The 25,000-nt window shown below is 39.4% G+C and overlaps 3 protein-coding genes across 3 annotated transcripts in view; 1 reads left to right on the top strand and 2 right to left on the bottom strand.

The window, feature by feature from the left end:
- Window positions 1-6,524, top strand: part of LOC311258707 (inaD-like protein) — a 42,274-nt gene extending 35,750 nt beyond the window's left edge. Inside the window, exons 18-20 of the mRNA XM_084355242.1 lie at window positions 860-963; window positions 1,071-1,194; window positions 1,611-6,524. Coding sequence (XP_084211368.1) covers window positions 860-963; window positions 1,071-1,194; window positions 1,611-1,757 — 375 coding nt within the window. The 3' untranslated portion in view covers window positions 1,758-6,524. The remainder of the gene's footprint in view (window positions 1-859; window positions 964-1,070; window positions 1,195-1,610) is intronic.
- Window positions 6,525-8,352: 1,828 nt separating this feature from the next.
- Window positions 8,353-20,805, bottom strand: pdzk1ip1 (PDZK1 interacting protein 1). Its single transcript, XM_084354378.1, has 5 exons — window positions 20,163-20,805; window positions 19,653-19,736; window positions 17,289-17,412; window positions 16,524-16,613; window positions 8,353-8,775 (listed from the first exon to the last, which is right to left on the bottom strand). The coding sequence occupies exons 2-5, from the start codon at window positions 19,717-19,719 to the stop codon at window positions 8,703-8,705; spliced, it is 354 nt and encodes a 117-aa protein (XP_084210504.1). The 5' UTR covers window positions 19,720-19,736; window positions 20,163-20,805; the 3' UTR covers window positions 8,353-8,702.
- A 33-nt stretch (window positions 20,806-20,838) lies between these two features.
- nwd1 (NACHT and WD repeat domain containing 1) overlaps window positions 20,839-25,000 on the bottom strand; it is a gene marked incomplete at its 3' end in the record, with an annotated part of 13,140 nt that continues 8,978 nt past the window's right edge. Inside the window, exons 16-20 of the mRNA XM_084354377.1 lie at window positions 24,920-25,000; window positions 23,330-23,603; window positions 22,621-23,174; window positions 22,164-22,269; window positions 20,839-21,149 (exon numbers count right to left, since the gene is read on the bottom strand). The exon at window positions 24,920-25,000 is cut by the window's right edge and continues 68 nt beyond it. Of these exons, the coding sequence (XP_084210503.1) occupies window positions 20,839-21,149; window positions 22,164-22,269; window positions 22,621-23,174; window positions 23,330-23,603; window positions 24,920-25,000 (1,326 nt within the window). The remainder of the gene's footprint in view (window positions 21,150-22,163; window positions 22,270-22,620; window positions 23,175-23,329; window positions 23,604-24,919) is intronic.

Raw genomic sequence — 25,000 nt, 5'->3', positions numbered from 1 at the left:
TTCTCCTTGTTTTTCCACCCTGAACAAGGTGTTACTGTGAGATTAGAGTTTTATTTTAGTCTGTCGCTGTTTTAATGATTAATTTGCTCAGTTCATCTATTTTCTGACGTCTGCTTGTTTTGGTTTTTCATGTTGTATATTCTTCATATTTAAAATACACTTTAAAACATATAAATGGAAAACTACCTTTGATTAACATTAGTACTTAAGTCATTTAGCATAACACTTCCATAATGTGTGTCGTGCAAAGCGGCGTGTTGCAGCTGTAGAGAGGGACTGTGTCATATCCAGACAATCAGATGTGACTGATGGTAACAGTGTTGAGGCTGAAAGGAGAGGAGGAACACCACAGCACGCAGCAGTGGTTTTGTGGGCGAGGTGTTTCTAGCGATGTGTCTCTGTGTGATCGTCCCCTTAACGTCCAGAAGTCTCGACACGGTTCAGTAGATTCTGATGAAAGACGCTGTGATGAGGAAACTGAGTCAAGTAAGGCCACAATGTTTCCATCGAAATGAACTGTAAATATGTATTTGTGCTGTAAAAACTCTGAAAATGATGACAAAACAACACAAACTACACAAGAAGAAACTGAAACATTTACTGTGGAGAGTGACACCACGACTGAGCCGGAGGGCAGCAGGATGCTACCGAGACCAAAGAAATAGTGGAATGTCCCTTTAAATTAAAGCAATTGAATCCTATTCAAGCTACTGACACACTCTTCTTCTGTGTGTGTGTGTGTGTGTGTGTGTGTGTGTGTGTGTGTGTATGTGTGTGTGTGTGTGTGTGTGTGTGTGTGTGTGTGTGTGTGTGTGTGTGTGTGTGTGTGTGTGTGTGCGTGTGTGTGTGTGTGTGTCAGGTGGTAGCGGACACCAACATCAGCGCCATCGCCACTCAGGTAGAGAGTTTGTCAAGCAGCTCCAACCTGTCAGTCAACACTGACACACACACAGCAGAGCCAGAGTGAGTACACACACACACACACACACACACACACACACACACACACACACACACACACACACACACACACACAGGTGTATATAATCTGCCCCCCCCCTCCTCCTCAGGGGTCCGCGGCCCCGCAGCATCAGTCTGGAGAAAGGCTCTGAGGGTCTCGGCTTCAGCATCGTCGGAGGGTTCGGCAGCCCGCACGGCGACCTGCCCATCTACGTCAAGACCGTCTTCAGCAAGGTCAGAGCCGGGCTAGCTGTTTCCACCTGCTGACAGTCTTTATGCTAAGCTAGGCTAACTCCAGGTCTGTGCTTAACCCATAGACATGAGGTCTGTTAAAGAAAGCACAGAGAGTATTGGACTGTACTCCATCTTACCAACAGGTCTGATATTAGCATACTAACGTTAGCATTGTCAGTTAACAAACTTATTAATAAACTAATTATAAATCAACAGCTGATCAACATCAGAACCAGTTTTGAGCTGTAACCAGTTTTATGTCCCCAATTATGAAAATAAACTTAGTAAACACTGACGTTAGCATGAAGCTAGTGGACGAACAGCTGCTGCAACTGACTCCTGATATGAACTAAATGTTGGTTCCAGTCCTGTAGTGTCAGTTTAAATCTGATGGCGTGTTGGCGTGTGTGTTTCAGGGCGCGGCGGCGGTGGACGGACGTCTGAAGCGAGGCGATCAGATCCTGACGGTGAACGGAGAGAGTCTGCAGGGAGTCACACACGAGCAGGCGGTCGCCATCCTGAAGAAACAGAGAGGAACCGTCACACTGGACGTCCTGTCATAACACACACACACACACACACACACACTTACCTGCATGCAAATACCTGCAAACACACACACACACACACACACACACACACACACACTTTAACACAGAAGCTCAATCACACACTTTGACTCTTGAGCAACATCATCATCATGAACTCTGAACTTCCCAACATGCAAAAAAAGAAACGGCATCAGAAGGTGTCAACACACACACACACACACACACACACACACACACACACACACACACACACACAGACTGGAGGGTGAAACACGGTCAGATGTGTCTCACCACTTTAATAAAAACAGAGTTTCTCAACCTTTGGTCGAGGCCACCTGTGGGGCCACCTGATGGACGGATGAGGTCATCAGAAACTGATGTTTATTAAGTCTTTGCTGGTCAGATTGTTTTCATATCTCAACAACCATCAGATATATTTACATGGAAATTTTCAATTCATCCCCAGAACAATGTTTTTTAAATAATTTGGTGACTCGCTGACTGCCTGTTAGCATGTTAGCATGCTCATGTTTGCTAAGTAGCACCAAACACAAAAAAGGAGAACGTCGTTAGTTTTGTGGGTTTTTGCTGAAAAAGCTAAATATTTAACACGTTTAAATGTCGACCTGATAAAAAGTAGCCAAAGTATTTAGAGTTGAACGTTTTAGTCGAGCAGTTACATAAAATAGAAACTGGCACTTGTTGGCTGCTGTCTTGATTATCGAGTCACGTAGTTTTTATCTTCTCAGATGTAAATATTTGTTTTGATCTTCTGCTTCAAACTGAAAGTGCTTTGAGTTTTAGGGTTTTGGTTGGATACCACAAAACATCAGAAGACGTCTAAGAGCTCTAAAAGATACTAAGGATGGCACTCGGTAGAGGGTATACCTCAGCATCAAACTGTACCCGCTCATGGTACCAGCCACTTCAAAACGCCCAGATCCATGCATTATTCCCTGAGAACTGAACAAAAACGTGAAAAAAAAACAAAAAAACAGCACAATGTTAAAGAAAGTGAGAAAGTTTTTGGATCCGTCTCTTTATCTGGATCTGCACCAGAAGTTAATGAGGTCGATTCTGGGCTGAGACTCGTCCTCCTCGTCTGAGTTTGGTGGAAATCTGTTCAGGAGTTTTTGTGTAATCCTGCTGACAAACCAACAAAACAACCAACTGATATTGGTGAAAACATGACCTCTGTACTTTTAAGGATTTTTTTCATTATTTTCTGACATTTTACTCATTTGAGAAAATAATTGGTAGTTTATTCGATAATGAAAGTAATGATTAGTAGCTGCTCTAAATGTTTTACAGTTCATCTTTTGGGGAACATGAATGTCTAAACTAAATTTCATGGAAATCCATCAGAGCTGTTGAGATATTTCAGTCTGAAGCTCGTGAGGCGTTCGATAAAAAGTCACCAAAGTCAGCTGGAGTTTTCACTGGACCTCAAGGATGATGGCAAAATGTCAAATCCGCCAACATTTTTCAGTTTGTGCCAAAAAAACAGAGACTAAACATGATGTCACACACAGAAAAGGTTGAGAAACTCTGTCACCAGAACAACTATGATCCAGAATATCATCTAAAAACAAACAATATGGAGTTAAAATCCAGCCTGCACCCGTTAATTCATCTCTACAGTCTGACGGGTTCTGAGGAACAACAGCTTCGTGTTCATGGATGAAAAGTTCATAATCCAGAGGAACAAAAGGGAAGAGTTGAAGAAAACAGAATAAGTTCTGGAACAACTGCTGCAAACGTTAGCTTAGCATCTCCTTTGTTAGACTGGTTAGCTGTTAGCCACAGAGTAGCAGTTATTATAAATGTGGAGACTGTAACACAAGTGATCCTTCCAACCCTCGTCAACATTTTCATTTGCCAGCACAAACAAGAAACTATCAGAGAAACAGCTGTTACAGATACGTAGCTCAAGGGACTTTCATTGTAATCGAGTATTTTCGAGTGAGTTTTGTCCTGCGTCATGGTATCGATACAGAGATCTGTAGATGATTTAATATTGGCATTCAAAGGCTTCCATATAAAACTGTGAAACTACAGGAGAAATTGATCATAACTCAGGTTCATAGTTTTTTCAGGTGTTTATGTTGAACATTAAAAAATGGGCAAAAAATTAGATTTAACCAAACTAATTAATAATCAATCATCCGGCTGAAATCTGGTCGTTAACACATTCTGAGCTAGTTTCACCACCAGAGGAGCTGCAACTGAAGCATCTCTTTAAACATGAGGACAAACATGAGGACAAACATGTCGACCGGTGTGATCGTTATTAAAAACATCTTCAGAATTTCAAGTCAAAACCTGTAAAAATTGAAAACAACAAGCCTCAAATCAAACATGTTCCTCTACGATAGAGACACACTGGAGAAGTTCTCTCTGTATCATCACATTTATATTAAATCAGATGATTCAGTGTGTTAAAGTGTCTGATTCAGTTTTATTAAGTTAAGTTCTTAATAATCTTAAATTAAAAAAAGTGCCATATTTACTCACACAACAAAATACATAATGTTTCTTCCACTAATGAATCCATTATGTTAAATCCTCATGTGTCTCCATGGAGATGACCCCCTGCCGCCCACGGCAACAGATACAGTGTCTTCCACATGATTGTTACCATGGAGAGAGAAGTTAAAAACCGTGTCTCCATGGAGATTTAAAATAATAAAAGTCTTTTTAGAAGCAGACGAGAATCAACAGACTGACATTTCATACGACTCTTGTTCTCTGTCCAGAGTCAGAGATATCAGACTCCAGGATGTTTTTAGCCTAGCTTAGCACAAAGACTGGAAGCAGGGGGAAACTGTTAGCCTAGCTCCTTCAAGAGGAAAAAAATCCTCGTTCAAACAGCTGGAAAGGGGTCAAATTTACAGGGAGCCTCTTGTAGGTGCTCAGGATGTTGTTTTAAATGATATATGTTGTATCTTGTTAGCGAACATGCTAGTCTGTCCTGTAGTCAGCTGGGTTCACCCGACAGTCGAGTGCAGAAAAATCGAGGTGTTTAATGGCTTTGTGCTTGAATTAACGTTTTTTACATGTCAGAATATTTTCCAATTGGCACGCAAATAAAAATACGCAATATTTTTCAGTTGAGGTGGAAACTAACGACGGCTGCACTGATCCCAACTGTGGTTCAGTAAATGGTTTAATGTTCTAACATTTAAAGCATAAACTACAGATGACTTTCATGTTGTTCACCACCTAAAATCAATCCATTTGTCTTTCTTGTAAAAACACATAAAGAAATTAAAAAACATAATTCATGGAGAAATTGATGGAACGTTAATGTGAAGAAAAGTATTTAGTGTCACGGAGGACTTTACAGACGTTGGTCAATAAACAGTTTGGATGCTAACTGTTGCTAACACCACAATGTCTCCTTGCTACATTTCTAATTCATCAACTATACAAGATACATGTAATTAATATGTAAATCAGTCTGATGTGGAGATGCTTTCTTCCTCTTTGATGGAGTTAGGCTAACAGTTTCCCCCTGCTTCCAGTCTTTGTGCTAAGCTAGGCTAAACACACCTGGGACCTCTCTGGCTTCTCCTCTGATAACCAGTTGGTTAAAATAAACAAATTCATGAAGCTCCGACGCAACAAATCCTTTATCACATCTGAGCTGCTCTGCCTAAGTTCTCATTAACTAACAGCTACTTTCAAAAGTGATTTACTAATTAATTAAGCACCATTAAAACTTAAAGTTTTAGCTATTAAAGACTTTAATGTGTTAAGCTGTAGCATACAGGACGTCTGTGCAGCATCACATGCTAGCATAACTTAAAAAAATGAGTTTTAGAGGCTCAGAGATGAATCTGTATTCATTCAGTTTATAATGAAACATCTGATTATGCTAAGCTAACAGATGTTCTTTAGCCTAATCAGTCAAATCTTGTTGGCCTAGCTTTTCCTAATTCGAGGTACGTGTTTCTTACTTGTGTGAAATGTGATTTAAAATCTCAAGACTAAGTTTAAATTTACAAACAGCGTCTACTTCCTGATACAAGATCTAAAGTTTCAGCCATAGAAATGACTTTAACCTCAAACCTGCAGGGCTCAAACTCTCCGAGCTGTAATCATTTATTTAATTTCATTACTTGCGAGCGTCGGTGTCCGACCTCAGATTTGATTAGGCGTCACAAACGTGGACCGTAGTTCAGATGGAGAGCGAGAGGACTTAAAGTGTCAGCCTGTTGCTTTCTGTCTTTTATTTCACAGGTGAAGGTAGCTGTGTGTTAGCAGAGTTTTGCTAACGTCTGCTGTAATATCGCAGTTCTCTGTTGAGATGTTTCCATGTGTAACTGAACTATTTAACAGCAGCGGTTTGTGTTCAGAGATGAGCTTCAGCAGGATCCTGTAAAACATATCAATCAAGTGCAAAAGACTTTATGTTCAGCTTTGTTTCATAATTGATGTCTTAATTTTTGGTACTTTATTTGTAGATGTCTGAGTAGATGACCTGTAATTTATTTTGTGATCTCGCTGGAAATTAACAATGTATTTTATGTTAATTATTATATGTTGATGTGTTTTGTGTCTGAATCGTTGTCAGAAATCACCATGGAAACCCTGCAGCTTCGGTTTGCCTTCGTGTCGAAAACCAGCTGGGTTTGCACTTTATTTTCCATAATTTCTTCATAATTTCCTCAGAAGTTAATTGGAAAGAATGATGTTATTTGTTGGTATTTATAGAGGAAATAGAGCTAGATCTCAGTTGAATCTTTTTGTCAGAGCACAATAAATGATTAATGAAGAGTTTGAGTCTTTGAAGGAAATTATTAATTATTAATTGTCTAAAATAAGCTGGTCAGATGTGCTGTTGTGATGTCAGCTGCATGGTTAATGCTGTTCTCTCCTCCGCTGTGTGTTTTCAGTCTGAACTTGTTTATTCTCCGTTACAATGATGCTGAACGAGCAGCTGCTGTCAGCCGTGTACTCATGGATGTACACACAACTGTCACCGGATCACTTTGATACTGAAGAAAACTTAAAAACATGAAGAGACAAACACCGATCAGCCACAGCATTATAACCGCCTGCCTAATATTGTCCCCCTTTTGCTGCCAGAACAGCTTTGACCCGTTGAGGTATGGACTCCACGAGTCCTCTGAAGGTGTACGGTGGTGGTGTAGTTGGGGCCTCGATTGATCGGACTCGTTTGTCCAGCACATCCCACAGACGCTCGACTGGATTGAGATCTGAGGAATGTGGAGTCAAGTCGGCACCTTGAACTCGTTGTTGTGTTCCTGAACCGGTTCAGCAGCGTAGCAGGACGCGTCCCCCTGCTGAGAGAGGCTGCTGCCATCAGGGAAGACCGTTTCCATGAAGGGGTGTACTGGTCTGCAACATGAATGGCCCGACCCAAGGTTTCCCAGCAGGGACCCACAGTGTATCCTGGTGTCATCTCTTCCCCAGGTAAGCGATGCACACGCACCTGGCCATCCACACCATCCAACCACCTTCTTCCAACGCTCCACGGTCCAGTTCTGATGCTCACGTGCCCATTGACCAGGGTCAGCACGGGCACTCCGACTGGTCTGTGGCTACGCAGCAGGCTGTGATGTACTGTATGTTCTGACCCAGCCCCCAGGTAGAGCCAAACCAGAACCCCGTGAAATGACTCGGTTGACATATTTTGAGCCAGTCGGTCTAATAACTTTTGGAAAGTCTAGAAGAGCTGCAAGATTAAATTATTTTATCTCTATTCAAGTTATTGGGCCCGGTTGGTGCACACTCTGTTGGCCCCACAACACGGAAGATCCCGGCAACTTTATACCCGGGAAGTGGAGCCATTGTGTCTTCATGCACCACTGAGCAGCTTTCATAGGAATGAACAGGGGTCCACCTCCAAAGCTGTGTCCAGGTTTAATGTAACGTCCGTGGTTCTGACACCTTTCTATAAGAACCAGCATCGAATTTTTTAGAAATGTGTGCTATGGCAGCTCTTCTGTGAGATCACGGGCTAGTCTTCACTTCACAGGTGCATCACTGAGCCTTGAGCGCCCACGACCCTGCCGCTAGTTCACCGGTCGTCCTTCCTGCTCTGACCCAGTCGTCTAGCCATCATTATCAGGTCTTTGTCAAAGCTCGCCCCCTTTTCCTCCTTCCAACACTCAACTCGGCACAAAATGTTCACTTGCTGCCTGATACATCTGGCCCACTGTGACGAGATGATCGTGGTTATAACGCTACAGCTGATCGGTGTAAGTCTTTGTCCTGCTGGGTGTCATGTCAGATACCTCACCAGACACCAGGGTTAAAACGATGTCCTGACTGAGTAATCACATTACTGTGGGAGAGCCTGTGAGTCATTTTAATTAGAAACTTTCTGCTAATAATGACTTTGTCCAAAGAGGCTCTCTGGTGTTTAACCAGCTGTGAAGATGTTGTGATGAATGATTTATAACCTGAGTATCAGAGCGAAGCAGAGGAACAACAGGTCAGAGGTCAGTCTGACGTCAGCTGACTGCCGTCTTCTGCAAAATGTGTTTAATTATTAATTGAGGGTCATTCTTCCATCGATGAGTAATGAGAGCTGACACAGCGGTTTGTTAGAAAAGATAACTTATCACAGGACAGACGCTGCGTTTCCTCATGTTTACTGATCTGAACACGTGATTATTCAACAAGGCAGGAAGATACAGATATACACCGATCTACTTTATCTCACGACGTTCTGCTAAACGAAGCTTGAAAACAGAAAAGGATCAGTCACAGGAGATATTTGTAAGTATAATCAACATGGATGACATCTGAAGTTCCTCATCGTAAGCCCCGCCCGCCTCGGTCAACAGGTACATCGAAACAAACACATTTGAGACAGCATCATCTGTAAATGTACATTTTTATAAAAGACTTTTCTGTGTTTTGTGTTTCTCCATCCAGAGTTTGTAATGACAACGTTCAGGCAGCCAATAGGATCAGAGCTCGATGTCACATGGCGGTAACTTTGTCGTCAGTGCTGTCAATCGCCAGGTTGTCGTAGGCGCTTGTGTCTACTTTTCTCCTGGTGAGAAAAAACACACACACACACACACACACACACACACTTTAATATTACAACAAATAGTTAAATTTATTACAGTTTGTAAAGTAAGTGTCTCAGAAGTTCATCTTAAGTCTCCTGGTGGCAGCGTCATGTGTTTTAAGTCTCATCGACTGTTCATTCAGTTTCACATTATGAATTTAACATTTATAAAGCATCGAATATTTAGTAATGCATTTATTAGCATAGTTAACTGCTAACAACTAAATAATCAACGCTCTATAAATGTGAAATAAACTGCTAAAAACAAAATAATTGACGCTCTACAAACATGAAGTAAACTGCTAACAACTGAATAACTGACGCTCTATAAACGTGTAGTAAACTGCTAAAAACTAAATAATCGCTCTATAAACGTGTAGTAAACTGCTAAAAACTAAATAATCGCTCTATAAACATGTAGTAAACTGCTAAAAACTAAATAATTGATGCTCTATAAACGTGTAGTAAACTGCTAAAAACTAAATAATTGATGCTCTATAAACGTGTAGTAAACTGCTAAAAACTAAATAATTGATGCTCTATAAACGTGTAGTAAACTGCTAAAAACTAAATAATCGACGCTCTATAAACGTGTAGTAAACTGCTGAAAACTAAATAATCGACGCTCTATAGATGTGTAGTAAACTGCTAAAAATTAAATAATCGCTCTATAAACGTGTAGTAAACTGCTAAAAACTAAATAATCGCTCTATAAACATGTAGTAAACTGCTAAAAACTAAATAATTGATGCTCTATAAACGTGTAGTAAACTGCTAAAAACTAAATAATTGATGCTCTATAAACGTGTAGTAAACTGCTGAAAACTGAATAATTGATGCTCTATAAACGTGTAGTAAACTGCTGAAAACTGAATAATTGACGCTCTATAGACGTATAGTAAACTGCTGAAAACAATAATTGACGCTCTATAGATGTGTAGTAAACTGCTGAAAACAATAATTGACGCTCTATAAACGTGTAGTAAACTGCTGAAAACAATAATTGACGCTCTATAGATGTGTAGTAAACTGCTGAAAACAATAATTGACGCTCTATAAACGTGTAGTAAACTGCTGAAAACAATAATTGACGCTCTATAGATGTGTAGTAAACTGCTGAAAACTAAATAATCGACGCTCTATAGATGTGTAGTAAACTGCTAAAAACTAAATAATTGACGCTCTATAGACGTGTAGTTAACTGCTAAAAACTAAATAATTGACGCTCTATAGACGTGTAGTAAACTGCTGAAAACTAAATAATCGACGCTCTATAGATGTGTAGTAAACTGCTAAAAACTAAATAATTGACGCTCTATAGACGTGTAGTAAACTGCTAAAAACTAAATAATTGTCGCTTTATAGATGTGTAGTAAACTGCTGAAAACTAAATAATCGACGCTCTATAGATGTGTAGTAAACTGCTAAAAACTAAATAATCGCCCTATAAACGTGTAGTTAACTGCTAAAAACTAAATAATTGACGCTCTATAGATGTGTAGTAAACTGCTAAAAACTAAATAATTGACGCTCTATAGATGTGTAGTAAACTGCTGAAAACTAAATAATCGACACTCTATAGATGTGTAGTAAACTGCTAAAAACTAAATAATTGACGCTCTATAGACGTGTAGTAAACTGCTAAAAACTAAATAATTGACGCTCTATAGATGTGTAGTAAACTGCTGAAAACTAAATAATCGACACTCTATAGACGTGTAGTAAACTGCTAAAAACTAAATAATCGACGCTCTATAGATGTGTAGTAAACTGCTAAAAACTAAATAATTGACGCTCTATAGACGTGTAGTAAACTGCTAAAAACTAAATAATCGCCCTATAAACGTGTAGTTAACTGCTAAAAACTAAATAATTGACGCTCTATAGATGTGTAGTAAACTGCTAAAAACTAAATAATTGACGCTCTATAGATGTGTAGTAAACTGCTGAAAACTAAATAATTGACGCTCTATAGATGTGTAGTAAACTGCTAAAAACTAAATAATTGACGCTCTATAGATGTGTAGTAAACTGCTGAAAACTAAATAATTGACGCTCTATAGATGTGTAGTAAACTGCTGAAAACTAAATAATTGACGCTCTATAGATGTGTAGTAAACTGCTAAAAACTAAATAATTGACGCTCTATAGATGTGTAGTAAACTGCTGAAAACTAAATAATCGACGCTCTATAGATGTGTAGTCAACTGCTGAAAACTAAATAATAGACGCTCTATAGACGTGTAGTAAACTGCTAAAAACTAAATAATTGACGCTCTATAGATGTGTAGTAAACTGCTGAAAACTAAATAATCGACACTCTATAGATGTGTAGTAAACTGCTAAAAACTAAATAATCGCCCTATAAACGTGTAGTTAACTGCTAAAAACTAAATAATTGACGCTTTATAGATGTGTAGTAAACTGCTGAAAACTAAATAATCGACGCTCTATAGATGTGTAGTAAACTGCTAAAAACTAAATAATCGCCCTATAAACGTGTAGTTAACTGCTAAAAACTAAATAATTGACGCTCTATAGATGTGTAGTAAACTGCTAAAAACTAAATAATCGACGCTCTATAGACGTGTAGTAAACTGCTAAAAACGAAATAACTGACGCTCTATAGATGTGTAGTAAACTGCTGAAAACTAAATAATCGACACTCTATAGATGTGTAGTAAACTGCTAAAAACTAAATAATCGACGCTCTATAGACGTGTAGTAAACTGCTAAAAACTAAATAATTGACGCTCTATAGACGTGTAGTAAACTGCTGAAAACTAAATAATCGACACTCTATAGATGTGTAGTAAACTGCTAAAAACTAAATAATCGCCCTATAAACGTGTAGTTAACTGCTAAAAACTAAATAATCGACGCTCTATAGACGTGTAGTAAACTGCTAAAAACTAAATAATTGACGCTCTATAGATGTGTAGTAAACTGCTGAAAACTAAATAATCGACACTCTATAGATGTGTAGTAAACTGCTAAAAACTAAATAATCGACGCTCTATAGATGTGTAGTAAACTGCTAAAAACTAAATAATTGACGCTCTATAGACGTGTAGTAAACTGCTGAAAACTAAATAATCGACACTCTATAGATGTGTAGTAAACTGCTAAAAACTAAATAATCGCCCTATAAACGTGTAGTTAACTGCTAAAAACTAAATAATCGACGCTCTATAGATGTGTAGTAAACTGCTAAAAACTAAATAATCGCCCTATAAACGTGTAGTTAACTGCTAAAAACTATATAATTGACGCTCTATAGATGTGTAGTAAACTGCTAAAAACTAAATAATTGACGCTCTATAGACGTGTAGTAAACTGCTGAAAACTAAATAATTGACGCTCTATAGATGTGTAGTAAACTGCTAAAAACTAAATAATTGACGCTCTATAGACGTGTAGTAAACTGCTAAAAACTAAATAATTGACGCTCTATAGACGTGTAGTAAACTGCTGAAAACTAAATAATCGACACTCTATAGATGTGTAGTAAACTGCTAAAAACTAAATAATCGCCCTATAAACGTGTAGTTAACTGCTAAAAACTAAATAATCGACGCTCTATAGATGTGTAGTAAACTGCTAAAAACTAAATAATCGCCCTATAAACGTGTAGTTAACTGCTAAAAACTATATAATTGACGCTCTATAGATGTGTAGTAAACTGCTAAAAACTAAATAATTGACGCTCTATAGACGTGTAGTAAACTGCTAAAAACTAAATAATTGACGCTCTATAGATGTGTAGTAAACTGCTAAAAACTAAATAATTGACGCTCTATAGACGTGTAGTAAACTGCTAAAAACTAAATAATTGACGCTCTATAGACGTGTAGTAAACTGCTGAAAACTAAATAATTGACGCTCTATAGACGTGTAGTAAACTGCTAAAAACTAAATAATCGCCCTATAAACGTGTAGTTAACTGCTAAAAACTAAATAATCGACGCTCTATAGACGTGTAGTAAACTGCTAAAAACTAAATAATTGACGCTCTATAGATGTGTAGTAAACTGCTGAAAACAATAATTGACGCTCTATAGATGTGTAGTAAACTGCTAAAAACTAAATAATTGACGCTCTATAGACGTGTAGTTAACTGCTAAAAACTAAATAATTGACGCTCTATAGACGTGTAGCAAACTGCTGAAAACTAAATAATTGACGCTCTATAGATGTGTAGTAAACTGCTAAAAACTAAATAATTGACGCTCTATAGATGTGTAGTAAACTGCTGAAAACTAAATAATCGACACTCTATAGATGTGTAGTAAACTGCTAAAAACTAAATAATCGCCCTATAAACGTGTAGTTAACTGCTAAAAACTAAATAATCGACGCTCTATAGATGTGTAGTAAACTGCTAAAAACTAAATAATTGACGCTCTATAGATGTGTAGTAAACTGCTGAAAACTAAATAATCGACACTCTATAGATGTGTAGTAAACTGCTAAAAACTAAATAATCGCCCTATAAACGTGTAGTTAACTGCTAAAAACTAAATAATTGACGCTCTATAGATGTGTAGTAAACTGCTAAAAACTAAATAATTGACGCTCTATAGATGTGTAGTAAACTGCTAAAAACTAAATAATCGCCCTATAAACGTGTAGTTAACTGCTAAAAACTAAATAATTGACGCTCTATAGATGTGTAGTAAACTGCTAAAAACTAAATAATTGACGCTCTATAGATGTGTAGTAAACTGCTGAAAACTAAATAATCGACACTCTATAGATGTGTAGTAAACTGCTAAAAACTAAATAATCGCCCTATAAACGTGTAGTTAACTGCTAAAAACTAAATAATTGACGCTCTATAGATGTGTAGTAAACTGCTAAAAACTAAATAATTGACGCTCTATAGATGTGTAGTAAACTGCTAAAAACTAAATAATCGCCCTATAAACGTGTAGTTAACTGCTAAAAACTAAATAATTGACGCTCTATAGATGTGTAGTAAACTGCTAAAAACTAAATAATTGACGCTCTATAGATGTGTAGTAAACTGCTGAAAACTAAATAATCGACACTCTATAGATGTGTAGTAAACTGCTAAAAACTAAATAATCGCCCTATAAACGTATAGTAAACTGCTAAAAACTAAATAATTGACGCTCTATAGACGTATAGTAAACTGCTAAAAACTAAATAATCGCTCTATAAACGTGTAGTAAACTGCTAAAAACTAAATAATCGCTCTATAAACGTGTAGTAAACTGCTAAAAACTAAATAATTGATGCTCTATAAACGTGTAGTAAACTGCTAAAAACTAAATAATTGACGCTCTATAGACGTGTAGTAAACTGCTAAAAACTAAATAATTGACGCTCTATAGACGTGTAGTAAACTGCTGAAAACTAAATAATTGACGCTCTATAGACGTGTAGTAAACTGCTAAAAACTAAATAATCGCCCTATAAACGTGTAGTTAACTGCTAAAAACTAAATAATCGACGCTCTATAGACGTGTAGTAAACTGCTAAAAACTAAATAATTGACGCTCTATAGACGTGTAGTAAACTGCTGAAAACTAAATAATTGACGCTCTATAGATGTGTAGTAAACTGCTGAAAACTAAATAATCGACGCTCTATAGATGTGTAGTAAACTGCTAAAAACTAAATAATTGACGCTCTATAGACGTGTAGTTAACTGCTAAAAACTAAATAATTGACGCTCTATAGACGTGTAGCAAACTGCTGAAAACAATAATTGACGCTCTATAGATGTGTAGTAAACTGCTGAAAACTAAATAATCGACGCTCTATAGATGTGTAGTAAACTGCTGAAAACTAAATAATTGACGCTCTATAGATGTGTAGTAAACTGCTGAAAACTAAATAATTGACGCTCTATAGATGTGTAGTAAACTGCTGAAAACTAAATAATTGACGCTCTATAGATGTGTAGTAAACTGCTGAAAACTAAATAATCGACGCTCTATAGACGTGTAGTAAACTGCTGAAAACTAAATAATTGACGCTCTATAGATGTGTAGTAAACTGCTGAAAACAATAATTGACGCTCTATAGATGTGTAGTAAACTGCTGAAAACTAAATAATCGACGCTCTATAGATGTGTAGTAAACTGCTAAAAACTAAATAATTGACGCTCTATAGACGTGTAGTTAACTGCTAAAAACTAAATAATTGACGCTCTATAGACGTGTAGCAAACTGCTGAAAACAATAATTGACGCTCTATAGATGTGTAGTAAACTGCTAAAAACTAAATAATTGACGCTCTATAGATGTGTAGTAAACTGCTGAAAACTAAATAATCGACACTCTATAGATGTGTAGTAAACTGCTAAAAACTAAATAATCGCCCTATAAACGTGTAGTTAACTGCTAAAAACTAAATAATTGACGCTCTATAGATGTGTAGTAAACTGCTAAAAACTAAATAATTGACGCTCTATAGATGTGTAGTAAACTGCTGAAAACTAAATAATCGACACTCTATAGATGTGTAGTAAACTGCTAAAAACTAAATAATCGCCCTATAAACGTGTAGTTAACTGCTAAAAACTAAATAATTGACGCTCTATAGATGTGTAGTAAACTGCTAAAAACTAAATAATTGACGCTCTATAGATGTGTAGTAAACTGCTAAAAACTAAATAATTGACGCTCTATAGATGTGTAGTAAACTGCTAAAAACTAAATAATCGCCCTATAAACGTGTAGTTAACTGCTAAAAACTAAATAATTGACGCTCTATAGATGTGTAGTAAACTGCTAAAAACTAAATAATTGACGCTCTATAGATGTGTAGTAAACTGCTGAAAACTAAATAATCGACACTCTATAGATGTGTAGTAAACTGCTAAAAACTAAATAATCGCCCTATAAACGTGTAGTTAACTGCTAAAAACTAAATAATTGACGCTCTATAGATGTGTAGTAAACTGCTAAAAACTAAATAATTGACGCTCTATAGATGTGTAGTAAACTGCTAAAAACTAAATAATCGCCCTATAAACGTGTAGTTAACTGCTAAAAACTAAATAATTGACGCTCTATAGATGTGTAGTAAACTGCTAAAAACTAAATAATTGACGCTCTATAGATGTGTAGTAAACTGCTGAAAACTAAATAATCGACACTCTATAGATGTGTAGTAAACTGCTAAAAACTAAATAATCGCCCTATAAACGTATAGTAAACTGCTAAAAACTAAATAATTGACGCTCTATAGACGTATAGTAAACTGCTAAAAACTAAATAATCGCTCTATAAACGTGTAGTAAACTGCTAAAAACTAAATAATCGCTCTATAAACGTGTAGTAAACTGCTAAAAACTAAATAATTGATGCTCTATAAACGTGTAGTAAACTGCTAAAAACGAAATAATCGCTCTATAAACATGTAGTTAACTGCTAAAAACAAAATAATTTACGCTCTATAAACGTGTAGTAAACTGCTAAAAACTAAATCGACACTCTATAAACGTGTAGTAAACTGCTTAAAACTAAATCGACGCTCTATAAACGTGTAGTGACGCTCTAAACGTGTAGCAAACTGCTAATAACTGAACAATGCAGTTAACTATCTCAGGTGAGAACAGTGCCTTGTAAGGGTTAAATCCTTTATCACGCACTTTTCAAAGATCATTTTTATTTGCTTTTAATAATGAGGACCTTAATAAAGTGTTACTTGATGACAACAGAAATAATGTGAAGTATTCTGCTGTTGTTCTTACATGACCATGGTCAGCCGAGTGTCGTAGGCGTTTCCGTTGGTTACGAATTCATTTTCTTTCACTGACTCAGAGTCCAGCCGGCTCTTCTCCCTGCAGACAGATGCTCTTCATTAGGACTTTATTATTTATTTAACCTTTGTTTTCTATGGATCACTAATTTTGTTTCGTCTCTAAAATATTAGAAAATTAAGATTTGAAGAGTTGAATTGGGCTTAACTCATGTTTTTATTCATGGACACCTTCATTTTAGATTTTTCATTTCAGGACCGACTTTAGCAAATACTATAATTATTAATCAGTTTGCAGATCATTATTATACATTTTGTCATAGCTGTTTCCCTTCAAAACATTAGTTTTGTCCAACCAACAAACTGAAACCCAAGATGATGATGATGATGATGATGATGATGATAATAATAACAATAACAACAACATATTCTAGTCACAATGACGTAAAATCAAAGAAAGCACAACATTTGATCTGGAGAAACTGAAAATATTTGACATTTATATTAGTACTTAAGTAAAAGCAGCTCGGATTTGTAATTTTACTTGATTCATATTATTTTTATTAAGAGAGCAGTTTCCACACACACACACACACACACACACACACACACACAGTGTGTCTCCTATTTCCTGCTGAAAGGACTTTGAATTTGGAAGATTTCTGTTCTCTAGTGTTTGAGTCCAGATAACAGCTCCAGTAAGTCAAATAAACAGTAGTAAATAATAATAATAATAATATGCAGATTAAAAACGTACCTGCTGGAATCACACCAGGCCTTTTTCGCCAGGACAGAGACGAAGGCGAGGAAGAGGAAGGCGGAGACGGCGATGATGCCGGTGAGCCACTGAGGCAGCGGACGCTCGCTGGCCTTCGACTGAGCTGCAACACACACAAACACAGACACAGACACACAGACACACACAAAAGGTCAGATTTGTTTGATTTAGTTTTTAGAGTTATTTTCCATTAAAAAAGACGATAAACCTCAAACAATATATTGTGACGATGAGCATGAAGCTCCTTTAGCTTCTGAAATACAGCTAATTTAATAACATGCTAATTAACCGTTTGCCCAAAAGTAATCTATTCCATTTCATTTGTTCGAATAGGCTAGCTGCTAAAATAAACCATTAGCTAAACAATAGTAAACCATAAGAAAACCTGCAGCATTATTTTAGCTGCTGAAGTAAACTGTTAACCAGCATTAAGAAAACACCTTAATTATAATCCGTTAATTTAACTTTTGGGACTAAACCTTTAAAGGATAACAACCGTTTTTTACAACCTGGACCTTATTTCCAGCAAAACATATGGTCATTTACTCACCCAGATAACTTTGGTGTCATTCGGCGTCGTTCGGACGAAATTAGATCCAGTGTAGCGCCGATATATCCATATAATGCGAGTGACGGGGCAGCGACACACAGCCTCTATGAGCATTATCTGCCACGAAACTAGTTCATTTCACCAATATTTTGTCATGATACGCTCGTGCTATTCCCCTCTGAGTCCGGGCTCGTCCGTTATCAACATCCGGGGTCAAACTAGCAGCAGCAGCTACAGGTAAACATGCCGGCTGTCTCGGGTGCGCGCAGCTCAGAGACGACATCTTCCAGGTCAGAGGTAGTAGGTCAACCTACAGACCCCGGATGTTGACAACAGACGAGCCCGGACTCAGAGGGGAATAGCACGAGCGTATCGTAACAAAATATTGGTGAAATGAACTAGTTTCGTGGCAGATAATGCTCATAGAGGCTGTGTGTCGCTGCCCCGTCACTCGCATTACATGGATATATCGGCGCAACACTGGATCTAACTTCGTCCGAACGACTTCAAATGACACCAAAGTTATCTGGGTGAGTACATGATCATATATTTTGCTGGAAATAAGGTCCAGGTTGTAAAAAACGGTAGTTATCCTTTAATCTGCACCTGAAATTGAAAGTTAATTTTAAAGACGTTTTCAGCCGTTGAAGATCCTGCAGCATGTGACAATTAATTAATGTGGACCAACTCTGGATACACCTGTTAAATAACAAAACACTGAATAATATTTATAATATTATAATATATTTTGAAATATTTTATAATATACTGAGTAAGAATCATCACCAGCCTCATTTTCACTGAGTGAAAAGACATTTTTTTGTGTTTGTTTATGTAATAGTCTTTTTGACCACAAGAGGGACGACTCATTACTTTCCTCTTGTTTTTCTGTTTCTCACTGGCCCCTCAGGGACCTCAGTGTTGAGATCTGAGCACAAAAAGGTTTGAGAACCAACATTACCCACAATCCTCCAACCTTAATAACGACTCATTATTAAGGGACTTAATGTGTTAACGGTTAACTGAGACATGAAAGAAGTTTTGTCTTTAACTCTTCAAACTGAGGATAAAGGATCTCTGCTGACAGAAAACAGATCGAACACCTTCAATAAATAAACGGTGTTTGGTGTGTTTACATCGACACATTCAGGATTAATTAAAGGTTTTTTAGTGTTTGATTTTACATTTTTAGTTGGAAATAGTCTTTTTGCTGGACTACATTCAGTATATCTGAAACAAACAGTAAAGTTAGAGTACTTCAGTACATATTTACAGACTGTTATCAAGAGTTTACTGAAGACTATGACCTCTTCGAGATATTAACAGGAAATAAAAAGCTGCTTCCTTGTACACTTATCTTAATCAGACGTTACTTGATAATAAATCCACAAAGATTAAAGAATGTATTAAACAAAGTTCTCAGAGTCCAGACTGACGTCTTCAAACTTCTTGTTTATACTGACGGTCGCAAACCCCAAAGAGATTCAAGTCTCACTGATCAGAGAAACCAGGAACTATTTCAGCTTTTTAAACAACTAATAATCAAAATGTTCTCGAGGAGAGTCGATCGATCGGTTCCTTCGTTGTTTCTGCTGGTTTTAGCTCCTAAAATGAGACGATTTTATGCTTTTCTTCGTCAGAAATGTTAATAAACTGAATATCTTTGAGTTTCAGACACTTTTTTGGACAAATTATAATCTGCAGATTAATTCAAAGTGTAAATATCATAAGTCGCAGCTCTGAACTCTGTTGTAGTTTCCATGTGATTGACAGTTTGAACATATAGCTCGTACCTGTCTGCGCCGTCACTGCTGCGACCGTCAGCAACAAACAGGAAATCACTGCAGAAAGTTTCCCCATCGCTGATTCTGCTCCGACTGAGGAACAACAGAAGAACGAGAGTTAAACCTGAAGCTGCAGCAGTAAAACTTTAACCCGACACCAACAGCAGAGTGAAGCTCGGTGCTCAGGTGTAGCTGGTGTTTGTCAGGTGAAGCAGCAGGTCTGTTAATGTTTAACTCAAACTCACAATAAAGACTCTGATTCACAGGAAACCCTTGTATCTGCTCTCTTTATGGCCTCAGGAGGAGCTACATGTCCACATTAGTTTGTTCTTTAACAATCAGACTGCAGATTTGATTCCAGTTTATCGAGGGTGTAATTTCCACTGAGACGCGGCGCCTTCACTTTCTCAGAGTCTGATCATTAAAAACTCTAAAGCAGCTTCTCATCTGCAGTCAGCAGCTGTCAGTTTGTCTCAGCTAAACCAAACTAGATGGGCAGTTCAGTCGTTCTCTCCTCACCTCATGCTGATGGACAGTCGAGTCGTGCTGATGTCACATCGAGTCCAAACGAATCATGTCAAACCAGCTGTGCAGGATAATCAGACTCGTCCTCGGCCCGTCTCAGCGCTGCACTGAAAATACTCACATTTTACCAAAACATGGCTGAAATGTGTCGTTAGCACCGTTAGCTGTTACATTTGTTCTCACAACTTATATAATGAGAGTTAGAAAAAGCAGCAGAAGAAAGTGTTCTGGTCTACAACTAACAAATAGTTTCACTGTTGATTAATCTGTTGATTATTGTCTGGACTCATTGATCAGCTGTTTGTTCTATAAAATGACAGAAAAATGCGTTTGGGTCTCAAATGTCTTGTTTTGTCCTCAACCTGCAGATCTTCAGTTTACTGTCAGAAACCACTAAATATTCACGTTTAACGAGCCCGAGTCAAAAACTCAAAAACTGAATTATCGATTATCAAACAAGCAGGTGATCAGTTTAGTAACTGACTCATCGATGAATCTTTATATTTACTGTGTTTTGGTGAGAGTGAGGATGTTTAACAGATTCTGATCATGTGAAGTTAACGAATCATTTTCTTGATGATTAAAATCGATTTTTCCGCATTTGGTTTTGAAACCCTCCAGAACCTGAGGCTCCTGGAGGTCCCGTGGTCCCAGTCTGGACCCCGATGCTCTACAGTATAACGCAGGTGGAGGAGGGTTTGGATCTGAGCATGCTCATGAGGTTCAGGTTGAACTGGGCCGGGTTGAAGTCCTTCAGGTCGGACACGGAGCTCTGCTGGCCGTCCCGATTCTTCTCCCTGGAGGTGACCCGGTACTGGGCCTTGACGTTCCTCAGAGGGTTGTAGTCTGGACTGACGTGGTCCGGACAGCGAAACACCTCCCTGATGACGGAGCCCTGCTGAGACAACGCCACAAAGCCGTTCCTGAAGGTCACCATCCTGACGACGGGGGCGTAGACGTACTGAACGTACAGCAGCTTTCCTGACGGGAACAAACACAAACAGCTGAGTGACGACAGAACCTGAACCCACATCGTGTTCATGCGAGACGGTTTCTGTTGATACCATCGACGTCTAGTGGCTGAAGTCAGGTGACCTACTCTAGACGGGTCGAACAGAGGACGCTCAGGAGAAACTGAGTCACATAACTAAAGTTATTGTAAACCACCAACTGTTATTAAATCTGTTTCAGATCAGCCCGTCACTGGTTCCAGTCGAGGTTGTTGGATGCAGCAGATAATTTAATGTTTGTCATGTTGATTAAAACTTCATCATTTTCTCCTGTCAGACGTTTGTATGTCAAATATTATCGTATGAATACTTGAGTTATGACCAAGCTGTTTGTGAGGTCACAGTGACCTCTGACCTCTGACCTCATCAGGTCATCAGGTCATTCTGGACTTTTGTACCAAATTTCAAGAAATTCTCTGAATCGTTGTTAAAGTGCAGCTTCACACATTAATGTCGACAGGTGAGGAGGAGGAGGCAACAACAGGAGACAGACTCCAGCACACTGTCCGCTTTAATGACAACATCGTTCAGGTGCTCAGACCTTCATCAGGTTATCTACCGAGGTCCAAGTACCAGAACACTGTCGTCATTAAACCTAATTGCAGGTGAAGTGGACAGTGTGCGGGAGCCTTTCTCCTGATTCTGAATGCGTTCTTGAAAATAACGTGTTCACAAGAAAGTGACGGACAGACGACCCGAAAACATAAAAACCTGACTGACAGATTGTGCTGAGGAACACGACCTCAACACTCTGTTCTGTAGTAACTAACTGTGGCCGGTCCTGACTGACTCAGACATCTCGGTCACAGAACTAAAGACACTGGAAACATGTTGAATATGGAAACGACAACAATGGTCAGAAATCTTTTAGTGACTTAAAGCTGGAACAATCCATGACAGGCGGCTGTTAGTGTGAAGTGCCGCAGTAACGAATCATGTTTTTCAGAAACAGTTTGTAAAAGTGTCGGTCCACACGAGTACGTACCTGAAGAGACGTCCCACACTTTGACGGTTCTGTCCTGAGATCCTGTGAAGACGAACTGGTCGCTGTCAGAGAACGCAGCTGAGAGGACGCCCTCGAAGAAGAAACCCTGAACATCCACAGAACGAACTCTCATTAAACATCTACAAACTGTCCGAGCTAGTATTTATAGTCACCTTGTACCTGGTGTTCATGTTAGTCTTCTTATATTTATCTTTTAGTTCACATCAAAAATGTAATTCCCTCAACGTTCTGTCAGTTTTTCTGTCGTATCAAAAAGGAAATGTTTTCTAGGTATTTGAATGAAAGTTAGTCATTATTGTCTCGTTGTTCCTGGAGAGCACTCAGTGTTTTTACAGCAGCAGAATTTAGAAAATAAGCTGCAGTTTGTAAAATGTACATAATTTACAGTCTGTTGGGACATCACCGTCCTCTGTGGCTGACTGCAGATGGTTCTGACCTTGTACTCCATGGTGTGGTCCAGGACCGGCGGGTTGAGGGCCCACAGCCTCTGAACGGCGTCCTCGGAGCCCACCAGAGCGTGGGTCCCCCAGGTGCTGGCCGTCACACAGGTCACTCTGCTGCGGTGAGGCTCCAGATCAGAGCTGCTGCCGCTGCTGAAGTCGTGAAGCTTCACCTCCCCGCAGCTCGTCCCGTACAGCAGCCGGCGGTCGGACAGCAGCGCCATGGAGGACAGCGGGCCGTGGAGCAGGGACAGGGGGAAGCCCTGCAGCGGTCCCTCCACCGTGGGGAAGCTGTCTCTGGTGGTGATCTCGAACAGACGCACAGAGTCCTCGTAGGCCACCGCCACGTGCTTCTCCTGGGAGCTGACGGCCAGGCAGAGCACCCTGGAGAGGCTCTCTGGAGGCGGGATGCAGAGCGTCTCCTGAGGCAGCGCCAACGGGTAGATGAGGACGGTCCCGGTGGTCAGACCGCAGAGCAGCAGGCGTTTGTGCTGAGCCAACTCCAGACAGCAAACCTCAGCAGAGACCGCGAAGCGCTCTGACAGAGATCCTGCAGGGACCAGGAGGAGGTTTTAGAGACACAAGAGCTGGAAGCTCCACCTGCTGACGCTGCCGTCAGAAACATATCTGCCTCCATCTGTGAATTAATTTCAGTTTGCTGAACAGAATGAGGCCAAAACCACAAACGTGTCGACTGTCTCTGACCTGTGAGGTTGTTCCAGCTGATCACCTCCGTCTGATTCTGCTGTCGGACGTAGAAAACTCGATCCGTGTCTTTAGTGACGGCGACGTGGGCGCAGCCTGCGGGGACGTGGGCGATGGGTTTGTGTCGGGTGTCGTACTTCTGACTCCACAGATGGACGCAGGCGGCAGCAGCCGAGGCAGAAATCACCAAGTTGTTATAAAGGACGAGAGAAGTGACGGGAGAATCTGAACCACACAGAGAGTCCAACAGAGCTCCGGTGGTCACCGACCAGATCTGAGAACAACACAAACACATAGATGATGCTGCTGTGACATGACGTCAGTCCAGTCATCTCCTCCTGATGATATAAAGTCAGGCTCAGCCATCATCTCCTCCTGATGATATAAAGTCAGGCTCAGTCATCATGACTGAGCCTGACTTTATATCATCGGGAGGAGATGATCCTTAAATGACTTTAAGGAATAGTTCACTCTAAAACAAAATTCAGTCATCATGGACTCCCCCTCCTGCTGATGAGAAGTCCGGTGTAGTTTCTTATTCCTCAAAGTGCAGCTGGAGACCCGCGGGGTTCCCTCCTGCAGCAATAATCCATATAACGAGCGTAGATGGCGCCCGAGAGGAAAAGGTCCATAAAACTACACAAACACTTTGTAATATTCCTCCATACTGCTCGTCCGCTGCAATCCAAGTGTCCTGAAGTGGCGACATCCAGAGTTTACTCCAGACGACCTCATTTAGTACATTTTTACAGCCTCAACAGTCGCTATGCTGCATCTGCCTGCAGGCACGCGAGTCTCCCTCACAGCGTTTGCACTACGGAAGCTGCGCCGGACAAGATGAACGAGACTCGCGATAGATACACACCGGTGTTTACTTCCTGCTGCGAGTGTCAAAGCTTCAAATCACCAGTGCAGCAGATCCCTCTTGTGTTTGTGTGTCGCTCGGTCGCTCACAGCAGGAAGTAAACACCGGTGTGTATCTATATAAATGACGTCGTTTGGAGTAAGTGTTTGGGTAGTTTTATGGACCTTTTCCTCTCGGACACCATCTACGCTCGTTATATGGATTATTGCTGCAGGAGGGAACCCCGCGGGTCTCCAGCTGCACTTTGAGGAATAAGAAGCTACACCGGACTTCTCATCAGCAGGAGGGGGAGTCCATGATGACTGAATTTTGTTTTAGAGTGAACTATTCCTTTAAATGTGTGTTTGTTGTTTTCCTGCAGCTGCTTCACAGTAAAAGCGTTCCAGACTGAAAACCAGAAAAAAACAAAGTGACACAACAGCAACGCTTTTATTGTGAAGAGCGAGAAAACAATGTAACCATTAGACGACTGGTTGGGTTTGAATCCACTGGGCGGTTTTCCATTACTCCTAATGCTAAGCTAGCTGGATTAGCTTTAATGATGACGTAGCGGAGAAACATCCTCTGTGCTGATTTAGATATTTATATATGTAATATGTATATTTATAATGAGGTTCAATAAAACTTTGATTGAACACCATCTCTTCTTCATCAGTGTCTGCTGAGTGTTGGTGTTGGTGCCGTGAGTTGGTGCTCAGTGTTGGTGTTGGTGCTAAGTGTGTTACTCGTATGAGTTGGTCAGCAGCTCCGGAGACGAGCAGCCTGCAGTCAGACGAGACGCAGACCGACAGGACGCTGTCGTCATG

Source organism: Pagrus pagrus, assembly GCF_965226575.1.
Source record: "Pagrus pagrus genome assembly, chromosome: 6".
NCBI lineage: Eukaryota > Metazoa > Chordata > Actinopteri > Spariformes > Sparidae > Pagrus > Pagrus pagrus.
This window is presented reverse-complemented; position numbering and strand designations above follow the sequence as displayed.

What these genes read in the sequence shown, in the direction of transcription:
- pdzk1ip1 (XM_084354378.1), bottom strand. Translation starts at nt 19,719, where the DNA reads ATGGGGAAACTTTCTGCAGTGATTTCCTGTTTGTTGCTGACGGTCGCA. An exon ending in AGCAGTGACGGCGCAGACAG is followed by an intron (nt 17,413 to 19,652) that starts GTACGAGCTATA and finishes TGTGTGTTGCAG; the next exon opens with CTCAGTCGAAGGCCAGCGAG. An exon ending in GCCTGGTGTGATTCCAGCAG is followed by an intron (nt 16,614 to 17,288) that starts GTACGTTTTTAA and finishes ATCTGTCTGCAG; the next exon opens with GGAGAAGAGCCGGCTGGACT.